Source organism: Heterodontus francisci, chromosome 3 (assembly GCF_036365525.1).
Source record: "Heterodontus francisci isolate sHetFra1 chromosome 3, sHetFra1.hap1, whole genome shotgun sequence".
NCBI classification, from domain to species: Eukaryota; Metazoa; Chordata; class Chondrichthyes; order Heterodontiformes; family Heterodontidae; genus Heterodontus; species Heterodontus francisci.
The window spans coordinates 193,122,744-193,140,259 of NC_090373.1; the positions used below are offsets into that span (position 1 = coordinate 193,122,744).

At 54.7% G+C, this 17,516-nt stretch overlaps 1 protein-coding gene across 4 annotated transcripts in view; it reads right to left on the reverse strand.

The window, feature by feature from the left end:
* LOC137353418 (alanine--tRNA ligase, mitochondrial-like) overlaps window positions 1-16,431 on the reverse strand; it is a 50,970-nt gene extending 34,539 nt beyond the window's left edge. Inside the window, exons 1-5 of one of the 4 annotated variants that reach the window (XM_068019685.1) lie at window positions 16,328-16,408; window positions 15,833-16,296; window positions 15,003-15,191; window positions 14,712-14,857; window positions 8,381-8,572 (exon numbers count right to left, since the gene is read on the reverse strand). In XM_068019685.1, the coding sequence (XP_067875786.1) occupies window positions 8,381-8,572; window positions 14,712-14,857; window positions 15,003-15,191; window positions 15,833-16,075 (770 nt within the window). In that variant the 5' untranslated portion in view covers window positions 16,076-16,296; window positions 16,328-16,408. Of the gene's footprint in view, window positions 1-8,380; window positions 8,573-14,711; window positions 14,858-15,002; window positions 15,192-15,832 lie in introns of all 4 variants that reach the window. The other 3 variants (XM_068019703.1, XM_068019713.1, XM_068019694.1) reach the window with 3 other exon arrangements.
* Window positions 16,432-17,516: the final 1,085 nt, after the last annotated feature.

Sequence of the window (17,516 nt, forward strand, 5' to 3'; positions counted from 1 at the left end):
TACGCTTGAGGCCTTCCGCGACCGGTGGGCACCGCAGGGACTGGAGTGCATTGTCGACGCCGAGAATGGCATTTTAATTTGAGTTTTTTGTTTATTTATCTGTTTTAATAAAGTTATTTTAAAACTGTAAATATGTACATAAAGGGGGCCTGAGGGATAAAGGCCCCCTCGATGTGAAAAATATAAAAGGGGCCTGGGGTATAAAGGTCACCTTGTGGGAAAAAAAAAGAAAAAAAAAAAAAAAAACGGGGGTTAGATAGAGTAAAGCTCCAAAAAAAAAAAAAAAAAAAATGGGTTAGATACAGAGTAAAGCTCCCTCTACACTGTCCCCATCAAACACTCCCAGGACAGGTACAGCACAGGTTAGATACAGAGTAAAACTCCCTCTACACTGTCCCATCAAACACTCCCAGGACAGGTACAGCATGGGTTAGATACAGAGTAAAGCTCCCTCTACACTGTCCCCATCAAACACTCCCAGGACAGGTACAGCACAGGTTAGATACAGAGTAAAACTCCCTCTACACTGTCCCATCAAACACTCCCAGGACAGGTACAGCATGGGTTAGATACAGAGTAAAGCTCCCTCTACACTGTCCCATCAAACACTCCCAGGACAGGTACAGCATGGGTTAGATACAGAGTAAAGCTCCCTTTACACTGTCCCATCAAACACTCCCAGGACAGGTAGAGCACGGGGGTTAGATACAGAGTAAAGCTCCCTCTACACTGTCCCCATCAAACACTCCCAGGACAGGTACAGCACAGGTTAGATACAGAGTAAAACTCCCTCTACACTGTCCCATCAAACACTCCCAGGACAGGTACAGCATGGGTTAGATACAGAGTAAAGCTCCCTTTACACTGTCCCATCAAACACTCCCAGGACAGGTAGAGCACGGGGGTTAGATACAGAGTAAAGCTCCCTCTACACTGTCCCCATCAAACACTCCCAGGACAGGTACAGCACTGGGATTGGCTGGTCAATTTGGAGCACTTCCTGCCAGCAATCAGGGGGAGCAGCTGCACCTGTGTTGCAGCAATTGCAGAGAGGAGAGTGGAGACTGCAGCAACTGGAGAAAGTTGAATACAGAGTGGAAACTGCAGCAACTGGAGAGAGAGATTGGAGAAAGGTGAATACAGAGTGGAGGGAAACCATCAAGGAAGGCTGCAATTTTTCTGGAGAGGTGGGTGTCAGGGCACCTGAAAGACTATTAAGTTTAAACTGTTTGGGGGAGGGAGAAGAGGCCTGAAGACTCAGGGGTGGGGCAGCCAAATCCAGTAAGGGCCCCTGTGTTTGTATTGGTGTTTGCACACAGGGAGCTCACTCCCCACCCCAACTGCCTGCTCGGGACAGCTGGAGTTGCCCGGGTGAAGACTGTCTTGTTAAAATCAGAAGAGGAGAGTAGCGGGCGGCTCCAGCTGTCCCGGGCGAAGAAGCCTCCCCCAACTGGAAGACAACATACAGTTTTGGACTAATTGTGATAAAGGTGCTCCAACTGGCAGTTGAAACAAACATCCTTTTCAGCCTTTCTCTCCCTTCCTCCACTCAGTCGCCTCAATCACCTATCCTCCCCTTTTCCTTTACCATCCTACGCCATCCTCCTCTACTCCCACTCCACCTTGTTTAAAGTTTGCTTTTTTAAAAAAATTGTGTAAATTTGTTTTGTTTCTTGGGGGTGGACGTAGCTCTTAGACCCCATGGCAAGCCCCTCTTCGCCGGTGGCGGGGCCTTCCCGTTCATATGCTGCTGCGGCTGCTGCAGCTGCACCTGTTGCCCCGTCACCGTTTGCTTTATTAACAACGAAGCATGGGGTCAAGAGCTATGTCCACCCGAACATGACTATAGAGGCATGCGTGAAAGCAATGGCCGAGGTTGTCGGCCCTTCGGCCATTGTTGCAGCCTCTAAAATGTACGGGAAGGCAGTGTTTTTCCTGAAGACCGAGCGGGCGATGTCCCTGGCTCTGAGCAAGGGGCTCACCGTGGGCGGGACCTTTCTGCCAGTGGACCCCCTGGAGGCCACTGCGCAAAGGCTCATTTTATCCAATGTCCCGCCCTTCATCCCTGGTGAGCTCCTCCTTCCCCACCTGCACCATCTGGGGGAGGTAAAGACGGGGCTCACCCCAGTCCCGCTCGGTCTTCGGGAGAACAGCCTCCGACACGTCTACTCCTTCCGCCGCCAGTTATTCATGCGGCTGGCGCGGGAGGAGGTGACAGAGGGCCACTTCAATGTAGAATTCCAGGGGACGGCCTACCGCGTCTTCTGGACCTTGGACGGGGTGCGGTGCCATGTCTGTAAGGGGGTGGGGCATGTTCGTAAGAACTGCCCCAACCTCCCGGCTGCCAACTCCAACTCAGCGGCCCAGGGTGGCGACGCTGCACCTCCTCCCACCCCCACTACACCACCACCAGATACCATTCAGTCGGTACCGGAGGCTGTGGTTTTCACGGCCTCCGGCAGGGAGGGGGGTGACCGTCCAAGTGGAAGGAAGGCGCGGAGGAGAAATAAACATCGAGAGGCGCGTCCCCTGGATATCGTGACACTACCCGAGCCTGAGCTCAGCCCAAGGCCCGATCTCGGGAAGTCAACTTGCCCCAGGGCTGGGCTCAGGCCCAGGGTGAATAAAAAAAAAGGAGAGTGTGGAGGTGGAGGCCTCTGATGATATGGAGGTCTCTGAGCCTCCGCACCCAACTGGGAAAAAGAGGAGAAGGCACCCCTCCACAGAGGTAACAAGGGGCCCTGAGGCGCAGGGCCCATCTGTTGGAGGGGAGCTGTCTCCTGTTTCGGGTCCCCAGGTTTCCCCTACCGCCACCACCAAGGCTGCAAAGTCCGGGCAGGTGCTCCCTATTCCTCAGGATGGAGGGGAGGGGATGGCCCCGGTACATGAGGCCCCTCCTGAAGGAGTAAGTGGGGCCCTGCTTGTGGTGGGGGAGCCTGGGGAAGCCCCCATTCTGCCACTGCTACTGGGTCGGGTGTCCTGAATGAAGGGGAGGGCGAGGCCCCAGAGGGTCGGGCCTCCCAGCCGGAGTCCACCACCAACCAGGAGACACCCGACCCAGTTATAACTGAGAATGCTGCCCCACCTGCTGGGCCTGTGGGTGCTGGCGGAGCGGGAGATAGCCTCCTCCCTCCGCCTCCAATCTCGGCTCCGGCTGGTTTCCCGGAGTCGGGAACTTCTGTCTCCCCTGGACCACTCATTGCCCTGGGGACGGAGGTGGAGGGGGGTCCTGAGCCGCTGGTGCCTACAGGCTCCAGTTTCACAATAGAACCCAGAGAGGACTCCTCCGCCATCGATCCTGGGGGTGGGATCGTGACGGAGGCGGGACCAGCTGGCGCGGCCGGGACGTCCGCCCCACAGTGTGTGGTGGATGTGTTGGCCGCTGGCGGTGACGACCCGGAGGAGGATGGGGATTCGGTGCGGGGCACGGAGGATGATCTTGATTCCATCGCCAGTGAGGTGGTGGAGTCCCTCGTGCCTCCCACCGAATCTCCTCTCATCCCCACGGCAGAACTCCGGGATTTCCTCGCGGCTTGCAGGGGTTGCCGCAATAAAGTTCAGCTGGCCCTCGACCGTTGGTCGAATCTGGCGCTGATCATCCAGTCCGTCCGTGCCGCCCTTAAGATAGCGGGCAAGCGCGCGGACGTGAAACTGGTTGAGAGGCGCCGTTTTAATGTGTTCCTCAATGGGTTGCTGGGGGAGTGGAGGGCCAGGTGCACTTCCACTCCCTCCTCACAGTGAGGTGTTGGTGACGGGTTTTAAGTACCTTTGACATGAAGATAACCATAGCCAGCCTCAACATCAACGGCAGCAGAGGGGCTCACCGCAGATTTCACAATCTCTCAGTCCTTAGGGAAGGGAGATTCGCGGTGAGCTTTCTGCAGGAAACCCACACCGTTCCGGGAGACGAAGCCACCTGGCTCCTGGAGTGGCAGGGTGGGGTCTACATGAGTCACCTCACCCCTATTTCTAGTGGGGTGGCTATCTTGTTGGCCCCGACTTTTCAGCCGGAGATCTTGGGGGTCAAGGAGCTAGTGCCGGGCCGCTTGCTCCACCTCGCCGTTCGCCTGGGTAGCGTGCCGCTCCACTTTGTGAACGTGTACGCGCCCAGGCCCGGCGCTTTGCAAGCGCGCTTCTTTGAAGAAGTGTCCGCTCTCTTGAGCTCCATCGATAGCGGCGAGTGCATCATCCTCGGGGGGGATTTTAACTGCACCCTCGAGGTGGGGGATCGCTCCGGTCCCCAGCGCGGCCAAGCGTCGGTGGAGAAGTTGAGGGGACTGATCAGCTCCCTTAACTTGGTGGACGTCTGGCGGAATCTCCATCCCGACTCCAGCGCCTTCACGTGGAGGTCTGGAGGAGGGGGGTCGCGAATCGACCGTCTCTACATTTCGCAGGCGTACGTCTCCCGCGTTTCGGCGGCCTCCATGTGGCTGGTGCCGTGCTCGGACCACCGCCTGGTGTGGGCGGAGTTCACTCCGCTCCGCACGCGGGCGGGGTCCGCGTACTGGCACTTTAACAACCGGCTGCTGGAGGACGTGCGATTTCGGGACTCGTTCTGTCGATTCTGGGCCGACTGGAGAAGGAAGCAGGGGGGCTTCCCCTCCTTGAGGCTATGGTGGGATGTGGGCAAGACTCACATCCGCGTCTTCTGTCAGGAGTACGCGAAGGGGTCGACCAAACGGCGGGAAGCCGAGATCGGGCGCCTTGAGAGGGAGGTGCTCGACTTGGAATCCCGCCTCGGTCATGCCGTCGCGGACCCGGCCCTGTGGCAGGCGTACAAAGAGAAGAAGGGCGCGCTGAGGAACCTGCAGCTCATAGGGTCCCGAGGCGCGTACGTGAGGTCGCGGATCCAGATCCTGGAAGATTTGGACCGCGCCTCACCCTTCTTCTACTCGCTGGAAAAATGGCGGGGGGTCCGTAAGCAGCTCGTCGAGCTGCTGGCCGACGACGGATCCTCCATCACGGATCCGGAGGGAATGGGCCTCCTGGTCCGGACGTATTACAGTGCGTTGTTCTCTCCGGATCCGTCCAGTGAGGATGCGCGCAGAGTTTTGTGGGAGGACCTGCCGCAGGTCAGCCCGGAGGGCGCCGAAGGATTGGAGGCTCCGCTCACGTTGGCGGAGCTGACTGGCGCCCTCCACCAGCTCTCGAGGGGCAAATCCCCAGGGCTGGATGGGTTGACCGTGGAGTTCCTCAGGGCGTTCTGGGACGTCCTGGGGGACGATTACGCGCGGGTCCTGGGGGAAAGCCTGGCGACCGGGGAGATGCCCCTCTCGTGGCGCAGGGCGGTCATCGTCCTGCTGCCGAAGAGGGGCGATCTCCGCCTGCTTAAAAACTGGCGTCCGGTCTCCCTCCTCAGCACGGATTATAAGATCTTTGCCCGGGCTATGTCTACCCGCCTGGGCTCCGTGCTGGCCCACATGATCCACCCCGACCAGTCCTACACGGTCCCGGGCCGGTCCATCCAGGACAACATCCACCTGGTCCGGGACCTGATCCATCTTTCCCAGAGGACTGGTCAGTCGGTCGCCTTTCTCTCCCTCGATCAGGAGAAGGCGTTCGACAGGGTGGATCACGATTACCTTTTCGGGACTCTGCGCGCTTTCGGACTCGGGCCGCATTTCGTGGCCCGGGTCCGACTTTTATACGCCGCCGCAGAGTGTCTCGTCAAAGTTAACGGGTCCTTGACGGCGCCCCTTCGATTTGGGAGAGGAGTGCGTCAGGGGTGCCCCATGTCCGGCCAATTGTATACCATCTGCGTGGAGCCCTTCCTGTGCCTGCTTCGCAGGAGGTTGACGGGATTGGCTCTGCGCGAGCCGGCCATGCGGGTCGTCCTCTCGGCTTACGCCGACGACGTGCTCCTCGCAATCACAGATCCCGTTGACTCGCGGAGGATGCGCGACTGCCAGCAGACCTTTTCTGCCGCGTCCTCCGCGAGGATCAATTGGGAGAAATGTTCCGGACTCCTGGTTGGTCAGTGGCGGGTGGACTCCCTGCCGGAGGAGATGACACCTTTTGCGTGGAGCACCACGCACCTCCTCTATCTGGGAGTCCACCTTAGCCCCGCTGAGGAAGCCTGGCCGGCAAACTGGCAGGAGTTGGAGGCGAAAGTCACCGCTCGGCTGGGGCGCTGGACAGGACTGCTCCGAGTGCTTTCCTACAGGGGCCGAGCGTTGGTCATAAACCAACTGGTGGCCTCCATGCTGTGGTACCGGTTGGTCACTTTGGCCCCGCCCCCTGTATTTGCCACCAAGATCCAGAAGAAACTCGTCGATTTCTTCTGGGGCAAGAGGAAACACTGGGTCTCTGCCGCGGTCCTGAGTCTCCCGATCGAGGAGGGCGGTCAGTCGCTGGTGTGCGTCCGCACCCAGGCTGCGACTCTCCGCCTTCGGACCCTGCAGAGATACCTGTACGTCGAGCGTCCTCCCAGATGGTGTGCGCTGGCGACGTATTTTTTCCGCCAGTGTCACTGCCTTCAAGACGACACGCAGCTCCCGGTGGAGTCCGTTAGCCGCGCCTCTCTGAGGGAGTTGCCTGTCTTTTACCGGGATCTTTTCCGAGTCTGGAACATGGTCGCCTCCAGTCAGGGCGCTCCCCCGCCGGCGGAGGAGAGCGCCTCGGCTGTCCGGGCGGCCGACTCCGGGGACGGTCCGGCGGGCGGAGGAGTAGCTGAAACCCCCGGGACGCCCCTCACTGTGGGTGGCGAGGGGGCTCGGGAGTGCGGAGCGATCCCGGCCGAGCTGACCCCCGCTCGGCCGGAACTGCTCATCGGACCCAGGCCCCGAAACCCTCCTCGGGAGCCGGTCCCGCACAATCCGAGCCGCCTCTCGGAAATGCCCTCCGTGCCATTCCAATCGGCGCGGAGGGGTTTCCTGTACGGGCTGCTCCTGCACACTCTCCACTTCCTCGCCCTCGTCAGCCGGCCGGACACGCCCTGGCGGTCCGCGTTGCCATCTGGCGGCGAGGGGAAACCCCGATGGAGGTCTCTCTACGCGGGAGTCTTCCCCCTTTACATCGGGGACCTGGGGTGGAGGGTGCTGCACAGAGCAGTCCCGTGCAATAGGCTTTTAAGTAGGTTCACGGACACCCAGGCCACCTGTACTTTCTGCGGCCTGGACGAGTCCGTGTTCCACATTTATATGGAGTGTGCGAGGTTGCAGCCCCTATTTGAGTATCTGAAGGGGCTGCTCCTCAAATTCTGGCTGCACTTCAGTCCCACGCTCCTGATCTTTGGGCACCCGGTGCGGAGGGGCTTGGGCCGGGAGGAGGATCTCCTCGTCGGTCTGCTCCTGGGCCTGGCCAAGGTGGCAATTCACAGGTCCAGGTTGCGGGCCGTCGGGGGGTCCGTCCTCCCCGATTGCCTGCCCCTCTTCCGCGGTTACGTTCGCGCCCGGGTGTCCCTGGAAAAGGAGCATGCGGTGTCCGCCGGTACGCTTAAGGCCTTCCGCGACCGGTGGGCACCGCAGGGACTGGAGTGCATCGTCGATGCCGAGAATGGCATTTTAATTTGAGTTTTTTGTTTATTTATCTGTTTTAATAAAGTTATTTTAAAACTGTAAATATGTACATAAAGGGGGCCTGAGGGATAAAGGCCCCCTCGATGTGAAAAATATAAAAGGGGCCTGGGGTATAAAGGTCACCTTGTGGGGAAAAAAAAAAAAAAATGGGTTAGATACAGAGTAAAGCTCCCTTTACACTGTCCCATCAAACACTCCCAGGACAGGTAGAGCACGGGGGTTAGATACAGAGTAAAGCTCCCTCTACACTGTCCCCATCAAACACTCCCAGGACAGGTAGAGCACGGGGGTTAGATACAGAGTAAAGCTCCCTCTACACTGTCCCCATCAAACACTCCCAGGACAGGTACAGCACGGTGTTAGATACAGAGTAAAGCTCCCTCTACACTGTCCCCATCAAACACTCCCAGGACAGGTAGAGCACGGGGGTTAGATACAGAGTAAAGCTCCCTCTACACTGTCCCCATCAAACACTCCCAGGACAGGTACAGCACAGGTTAGATACAGAGTAAAACTCCCTCTACACTGTCCCATCAAACACTCCCAGGACAGGTACAGCACAGGTTAGATACAGAGTAAAGCTCCCTCTACACTGTCCCCATCAAACACTCCCAGGACAGGTACAGCACAGGTTAGATACAGAGTAAAGCTCCCTCTACACTGTCCCATCAAACACTCCCAGGACAGGTATAGCACAGGTTAGATATAGAATAAAGCTCCCTCTGCACTAGCCCAAATACTCCACGAGCCTCCACCGCCCACGACCCTGGTCCCATACACCAGCCTCCACTTCCTTTCCCAGCCCGGCCCAAGCTGACCATCGACCCCTGTTTCTTCCCCCAGCAATGTCTTGCCACACTGACCTGTTGTACTGCATGAAGACCAGGTTCCAGATCTCCAGGAGCTGTGGATTGCCTGAGTTCACCTGTGCCGCTGCCCCTCTCCCTGCTCTGCAGTCGTAGTGTATTTCTGTGCATGGCCCACAGGGCCCAGTCTCTCCCATCTCCCAGAAGTTATCAGCGAGTCCGAACGGAAGCACACGGCTAGGGTGAACTCTGAAAAAAAAAACACAAGGGGCTTAGCAGACCTTGGTCATGATGGACCTTTGACCTGAGCGACCATTGTCCCACAGCAGCGTGTGTTCAAATTTCAGCCCTCAGTGAAGACAAGGAAGAGGACAGGTGACTGCCAACAACCTTTGCAGTTCCACTCGAGTGTCCCCACCCCTCCACGCACATACTGATCTCTCATTCAAGCGTGGCAGAGAGCGGCTGCAGACACTGCACTTCTGAGTGTAAAAGCAGGAAATTTGGTGCAGTGGAACTCTCAAGTAGTAGTAGGTTAGCTTAATTTAGTTTAACTTTCTGTCTTAATTTAGGACTTTAAAAACTGTAAATGAAATTGGCAAGTTAACTGAAACTGCCCATCAGCGGCACTTAACTGTCAGTCAGCTCTAAGTGATTGCCTGAATAGGGGCGAGTTACTGTGAACAGGAAGCTGAGGGAGCATTTGGAATTTGGGTGTGTTTGGAAAAGGTGTATAAAGGTAAACAGTATCTGCTGACACAGACTGATCATGAACAGTGTGTAAAATCTGGCACTTTGGTCTAAGTGGGAGTTTGATGCAGTTACAGAAGGAGGTGTTGCATTTTGCCTTCAAAACTTGTAGTGGGCTTGTGTTACTGGTAAATATTTCATTTAAACCATCTATAATTTAAACTAGATCAACTAATTCATTAAAAGACGAAACACCATAAATTAAGTTGATTAAATACACAAACTTATTAATTAAAGAAAGAAACAGAGATTACATCGGCATGGCAGTGCAGGTAGTGATGTGTCACATCTGCAGCATGTGCGGGTTTGTGGAAAGCATTGCAATCCCAGATAACCACATCTGCAGTAAGTGTCTGCAGCTTGAGGAACTTCAGCTCACAGATGTTGAGCTGGATCCTGAGGGATAGACATTGCGGGGCATCAGGGAGGGAGAGAGTTATCTGGATGCTTTGATCCAGGAGGCAGACACATCCCTTAGGTTAGGAAGTGGTGCAGGTTTGGTTAGTGGTCATGGACAAGGAGGGTGTTGACAGCGAGTCAGGCAGGTAGGAGGATCCCAGGTGAAGTGCTCGAGGAGCCTCAGCCTTTGCCCCTATCTAACAGGCATGAGGTTCTTGCCACCTGTGTGGGTGAGGGCGAAGTCTGCAGGGTGGATGAGCAAACTGACCTTGCCACTGTGGTACAGGAGGGCATTCAAGTGGAGGAAGTGAAAAGGAATATGGTAGCAGTCGGGGGCCAGTACAGTTCGGGGTTAGACACTGTTCTCTGCAGCCATGACCTGGAGTTAAAGACATCTCCTCGCAGCTGGAGACAAACTTAGAGTGGGAGGACCCAGTTATCATGGTCCATGTAGGAAACAATGATATAGGTAGAATGAGCATCTGCTGAGAGAATTTGAGGAGCCGGTTCAAGTTAATAAATTGAACCTCAAAGGTAACAATGTTGAGATGACTACCTGAGCCACGTGCAAATTGGAATGAGGGACGAACAAATCAGAGAACTGAATTATGTGGCTCAGAGTGGTGTGGGAGATGGGGAGTTTCGATTCATGGGGCACTGGAACCAGCATTGGGGAAAGAGGGAGTGGTTCTATCGGGGCGGACTGCACTGAAATCAGGCTGGGACCAGTTTTCTGATGAATAGTCTAACTAGGGCTGTAGATAGAGAGGAGGGAGAGTTCTAGTGAAGGGAAATTTATAAAAATAAAGAGATAAGTCAAGGCCACAGATCAGTGTGGTGATTTAGGGAAATATAAGCAGAGCGTGACAGGAAGAGACAAAATATTTGACAGTAATACTGCATCAGTGAATAAGGTCAAATGAGGGAAAAATGGTAAAGAGTTCAAATTAAAGGAGCTTTATCCAAATGCACAAAGCATTCAAAACAAGATAAATGAATCAATGGCACAAATAGTGGTAAATGGGTTTGATCTAATAGCCATTACAGAGAAGGGGGTGCTTGGTGACCAAGGCTCAGAACTAAATATCTCAGGGTTCTCGATGTTTCAAAAAGACAAAACAGTAAACAGAGGGGTGGAGGTGGGGTCACCCTGTTAACAAAGGATGACACAAGGACAGTAGCAAGGAAGGATCTTGGCTCGAAAGAAAACTCTGATGGGAGTAGCTTATATGCCTCTTAATAGAAACTACACTGTTGGACAGAGTATTAATCAAGAAATAAGAGCTTATAACAAAGGTAATGTAACAATCGCGGAAGACTTTAATTTTCATGTAGACTGGACAAATCAAATTGGTAAGAGTAGTTTGGAGGATGAGTTCATGGAACGCATTCAAGACAACTCCCTAGAAAAATACATTGTGCAACCAACCAGGGAAGATCTTGTTTTAGTTCATGAAACAGGATAAATTAGCAATCTCATAGTAAGGGATCTGCTGGGAAAGAGTGATCATAATATGTTGAATTTCGCATTGAGTGAGAGTGACATATTTAAGGTTAATACTAGAGTATTGAATTTTAAGGCCAATTAGATAGCTATGAAGGCTGGGCTGTGAGCGGTTTTAGTGATGTTGATTGACGGATACCAGAGAGAACTCCCCTACTCTTCTTCAAAATAGTGGCCAAGGGATCTCTTACACCCACCCGAGGGGCAGACGGGGTCTCTATTGAATGTCTCATCTGAAAAACAGTACCTCAGACAGTGCAGCACTTCCTCAGTTGTGCGCTGGAGAATCAGCCTAGACTTTTGTGGATTTCAGCAAGGCTTTTGATAAGGTCCCACATGGCAGACTGGTCACAAAAGTAAAAGCCCATGGGATCCAAGAGAAAGAGGCAAGTTGGATCCAAAACTGGCTCAGAGGCAGGACGCAAAGGGTAATGGTCGATAGGTGTTTTTGTGACTAGAAGGCTGTTTGCAGTGGGGTTCCGCAGGGCTTAGTATTAGGTCCCTTGTTTTTTGTGATATAGATCACTGAATGTCGGGGATATGATTATAAATTTGCAGACAATCTAAAATTGGCTGTGCGGTTGATAGTGAGGAAGAAAGCTGTAGACTGCAAGAAGATATTAATGGATCAGTCAGGTGGGTGGAACAGTGGCAAATGGAGTTCAATCCTGTATTTGGGGAAGGTTAACAAGGCAAGGGAATACACAATAAATGGCAGGATACTGAGAAGTATAGAGGAACAGTAACATCATGGCACACGTCCACAGATCCACGAAGGTGGCTGGACAGGTAGATAAGGCGGTCAAGAAGGCATACGGATATTTGCCTTTAATAGCTGAGACAGAATATAAAAGCTCGGAGAATAAAAGCAAAATACTGCAGATGCTGGAGATTTGAAATAAAAACAGAAAGTGCTGGAAATATTCAGCAGGTCTGGCAGCATCTGTGGAGACAGAAGCAGAGTTAACGCTCCAGGTCAGTGACCCTTCATCAGAACTGGCAAAGGTTAGAAATGTAATAGGTTTTAAAAAAGTAAAGTGGGGGTGAGGGGGGGGGGGGGGGGGGGGGGGGGGGGGGGGGGAGAAAAGAGAACAAAAGGGAAGGTGTTAATAGGACAGAGGGCGGGAGAGTTTAACTGACAAGGAGGTCATGGGGCAAAGGCAAAGAGAGTGTGTTAATGGTGTGGTGAAAGACAAAGCATTAGTGCAGAGAGAGTGCTAATGACAGAATACTGAACAGCTCTGTCCAAAAGCACAAACATGAAAAACCAAGTTTAAGACAGGCACATGGTACAAAAAAATGATGAAACAAAGTAAAATAAAATAATAAAAAAGGACTGAAATTATTAAACTCAGTGTTCAGTCCGGAAGGCTGTAGAGTGCCTAATCAAACGATGAGATGCTGCTCCTCCAGCTTGTGTTGATATTCACTGGAACACTACAGCAGGCCAAGGACAGAAATGAGAGCATGAGATCTGGGGGGAGTGTTGAAATGACAAGCAACCGGAAGCTCGGGGTCATGCTTTCGGACTAAGAGGTGTTCTGCAAAGCAGACACCCAATCTGCGTTTGGTCACCCCAATGTACAGAAGACCATATTGTGAGCAGCGAATACAGTATCTTCTTCTTCTTTCTTTGGGCCTCCTTATCTCGAGAGACAATGGATAAGCGCCTGGAGGTGGTCAGTGGTGTGTGGAGCAGCGCCTGGAGTGGCTATAAAGGCCAATTTTAGAGTGACAGGCTCTTCCACAGGTGCTGCAGAGAAATTTGTTTGCCGGGGCTGTTGCACAGTTGGCTCTCGCCTTGCGCCTCTGTCTTTTTTCCTGCCAACTACTAAGTCTCTTCGACTCGCCACAATTTAGCCCTGTCTTTATGGCTGCCCGCCAGCTCTGGCGAACGCTGGCAACTGACTCCCACGACTTGTGATCAATGTCACAGGATTTCATGTCGCGTTTGCAGACGTCTTTAAAGCGGAGACATGGACGGCCGGTGGGTCTGATACCAGTGGCGAGCTCGCTGTACAATGTGTCCTTGGGGGTCCTGCCATCTTCCATGCGGCTCACATGGCCAAGCCATCTCAAGCGCCGCTGACTCAGTAGTGTACACAAGCTGGGGATGTTGGCCGCCTCGAGGACTTCTGTGTTGGAGATACGGTCCTGCCACCTGATGCCAAGTATTCTCCGGAGGCAGCGAAGATGGAATGAATTGAGACGTCGCTCTTGGCTGACATACGTTGTCCAGGCCTCGCTGCCATAGAGCAAGGTACTGAGGACACAGGTCTGATACACTCGGACTTTTGTGTTCCGTGTCAGTGCGCCATTTTCCCACACTCTCTTGGCCAGTCTGGACATAGCAGTGGAAGCCTTTCCCATGCGCTTGTTGATTTCTGCATCTAGAGACAGGTTACTGGTGATAGTTGAGCCTAGGTAGGTGAACTCTTGAACCACTTCCAGAGCGTGGTCGCCAATATTGATGGATGCAGCATTTCTGACATCCTGCCCCATGATGTTTGTTTTCTTGAGGCTGATGGTTAGGCCAAATTCATTGCAGGCAGACGCAAACCTGTCGATGAGACTCTGCAGGCACTCTTCAGTGTGAGATGTTAGAGCAGCATAGTCAGCAAAGAGGAGTTCCCTGATGAGGACTTTCCGTACTTTGGACTTCGCTCTTAGACGCGCAAGGTTGAACAACCTGCCCCCTGATCTTGTGTGGAGGAAAATTCCTTCTTCAGAGGACTTGAACGCATGTGAAAGCAGCAGGGAGAAGAAAATCCCAAAAAGTGTGGGTGCGAGAACACAGCCCTGTTTCACGCCACTCAGGATAGGAAAGGGCTCTGAGGAGGAGCCACCATGTTGAATTGTGCCTTTCATATTGTCATGGAATGAGGTGATGATACTTAGTAGCTTTGGTGGGCATCCAATCTTTTCTAGTAGTCTGAAGAGACCACGTCTGCTGACGAGGTCAAAGGCTTTGGTGAGATCAATGAAAGCAATGTAGAGGGGCATCTGTTGTTCACGGCATTTCTCCTGTATCTGACGAAGGGAGAACAGCATGTCAACGGTCGATCTCTCTGCACGAAAGCCACACTGTGCCTCAGGGTAGACACGCTCGGCCAGCTTCTGGAGCCTGTTCAGAGCGACTCGAGCAAAGACTTTCCCCACTATGCTGAGCAGGGAGATTCCACGTTAGTTGTTGCAGTCACCGCGGTCACCTTTGTTTTTATAGAGGGTGATGATATTGGCATCGCGCATGTCCTGGGGTACTGCTCCCTCGTCCCAGCACAGGCATAGCAGTTCATGTAGTGCTGAGAGTATAGCAGGCTTGGCACTCTTGATTATTTCAGGGATAATGCTGTCCTTCCCAGGGGCTTTTCCACTGGCTAGAGAATCAATCAGCGAATACAGTATACTAAATTGAAAGTACAAATAAATCACTGCTTCACCTGAAAAGAGTGTTTGTGCCTTGGATAGTGAAGACAGCCAAGGGGGGGGGGGAAGGGGGGTGCAGCCGGCAGAGAGCCCAGGGGGGCAGCGGAGAGCCCTGGGTGATGGGGGGGTTGCATGCAGTGCAGCAGAGAGTCAGGGCGGGGGGGTGCGTGCAGCAGACAGTGGGGGGGTGGGGCCAGTGCAGCAGAGAGTCAGGGCAGGGGGGTGCAGCAGAAGTGTGCTCCCAAGCCTCGCAGATTAAACTCAGTGATGAAAACGGGCACTGTGAGCAGACACTCCTCGCAATCTTACCCAATGCTCAGCCAGATCTCTCTCGTCTCCTCATCAGAAGTCAGTCCAGACGGCGGGTCCCCCCCAAAGAAGGTCACAAACAGTCGGTCTTGCGGGATCCTGTACACCTCAGTCAGCAACTCCCAGGCCATTCTGCAAGCTTCCTCCTGCAGCACACACAGCCAATTTCTCTTAGCATTTGGTTACCTCCCCTGCACACTCCCCACCCACTGGCTGAGCCACAGATTAAACACTGTATCCACTCTGTATCCCACCCCCACATATCTTGGCCCACTCTTCCCACCCCCTCACCTTGAAGTAGTCACCAAAGGACCAGTTGCCCAGCATCTCGAAGAAGGTGTGGTGGGTGAGATCGCGGCCCACATCCTCCAGGTCGTTGTGTTTGCCGCCTGCCCGCACACACTTCTGGCTGTTGACAACCCGCCGGTACTGAGCCATCTGAGTACGGGGATCTACTGTCCCCAGGAGGATGGGTTTAAACTGGGGAGAGAGCGAGAGAAAAACTTCAAACAAGACTGCAACATGATCACACTCAGCACCCATTACCACCAATACCGCCCCGCTCCCCTCCCCCGCCCCGGGCCCCGCTCCTCCCCACCCCCCCCCCCCCCGCTCCCCCCCCGGGCCCCCCTCCTCCCCCGGCCCCGGGCCCCCCTCCTCCCCCGGCCCCGCTCCTCACCGCCCCGCTCCTCACCGCCCCGCTCCTCCCCCGGCCCCGCTCCTCCCCCGGCCCCGCTCCTCACCCCCCCCGCACCCCCCCGGGCCCCGGCCCCGGGCCCCCCTCCTCCCCCGGCCCCGCTCCTCCCCCGCCCCCGCTCCTCCCCCGCCCCCCCTCCTCCCCTCCTCCCCCGGCCCCCCTCCTCCCCCGGCCCCGGGCCCCCCTCCTCCCCCGGCCCCGCTCCTCACCGCCCCGCTCCTCACCGCCCCGCTCCTCCCCCGGCCCCGCTCCTCCCCACCCCCCCCGCCCCCCCTCCTCCCCTCCTCCCCCGGCCCCGGGCCCCCCTCCTCCCCCGGCCCCGCTCCTCACCGCCCCCCCTCCTCCCCCGGCCCCGCTCCTCACCGCCCCCCTCGCCCCCTCTCCCCCCCCCCCACTCCTCCCCCCCTCTCCCCCGCCTCATCACCTGGTTCATGCCGGCGTTGACGAACAGGAGACTCGGGTCGGCTCTGGGGATCACCCGGGCTGAGCGAACCTCCAGATGCCGCTGTTTGTCCCTGAAGAAGCGGAGGAAGGTTTGGCGAATGTTTCGGGCGCTGTCTCCGCCGGACCCGAGCCCCCGCCCAGTGGCGGCAGCGCTGCAAAGGCCGCGGTGTCGGAGGCTCGGCCGGGCCCGGAGAGCGGCCAAGTAGAGTCCGCCGGCCGCCATCTTTCATCCTGGCAAATCCCCGCGGGCCTTGGAACAAAGAGCGGGGCCGAGCGGCAAGAAGGGACAATCTCAGTGAAAACTCCGTGACTGCCCAGGTCCTCCAGTGCGAGCATCCCCGAAAGAGAGAAGGTCCTAAAGGCCCAACGCCGCCCGGAGCTGCTCCTCCAGAGCCAGTGTCACCTCGTTCTGTGCCATAAACTTTCTGTGATTCAATGGAGGACCTGCCCCGGGGCGGCGCTGGCTCCGGAGGACCTGCACCGGGGCGGCGCTGGCTCCGGAGGACCTGCCCCGGAGGACCTGCACCGGGGCGGCGCTGGCTCCGGAGGACCTGCCCCGGGGCGGCGCTGGCTCCGGAGGACCTGCACCGGAGGACCTGCACCGGGGCGGCGCTGGCTCCGGAGGACCTGCACCGGAGGACCTGCACCGGGGCGGCGCTGGCTCCGGAGGACCTGCAACAGGATTCTGGAAAATGCTTTGAAAAACAGTGGCTATGTTGACTAATTCAGCGAGTGTTTCACCCTTTTACGTGCTACGATCATAAAAGAACCAATTGGACAGGTTTTCTTGAGTTGATACAGAAAAGAGGTTAATTTGTTGTATTTAAATCGCACACCTTTTCTAAGTAAAATAATAGAAACATAGAAAAATAGGAGCAGCAGTAGACCATTTGGCCCTTCGAGCCTGCTCCGCTATTCAATACGATCATGACTGATCATCCAAACTCAATACTCTGTTCCCGCTTTCTCCCCATATCCCTTGATCACTTTAGCCCTAAGAACTATATCTAACTCTTTCTTGAATATATTTAATGATTTGGCCTCAACTGCTTTCCGTGGTAGAGAATTCCACAGGTTCACCACTCTCTGGGTGAAGAAATCCCTCCTTATCTCAGTCCTAAATGGCTTACCCCTTATCTTTAGACAATGATCCCTGGTCCTGGATTCCTCCACCATCGGGAACATTCTTCCTGCATCTAGTCTGTCCAGTCCTGTTAGAATTTTGAAATAAAAACAAGAAATGCTGGAACCACTCAGCAGGTCTGGCAGCATCTGTGGAAAGGGAAGCAGAGTTAACATTTCGGGTCAGTGAACCTTCTTCGGAACTCTTTTTGTAGGTCTCTATGAGATCCCCTCTCATTCTTCTAAACTCCAGCGAATACAAGCCTAATCGACCCAATCTCTCTTCATATGTCAGTCCTGCCATCCCAGGAATCAGTTTGGTGAACATTCGCTGCACTCCCTCTATAGCAAGAACATCCTTCCTCAGATAAGGAAACCAAAACTGCTCACAGTACTCAAGGTGTGGTCTCACCCAGGCCTTGTATAATTGCAGCAAGACATCCCTGCTCCTGTACTCGAATCCTCTCGCTATGAAGGCCAACATACCAATTGACTTCTGAACTGCTTGCTGCACCTGCATGCTTACTTTCAGCGATTGGTGC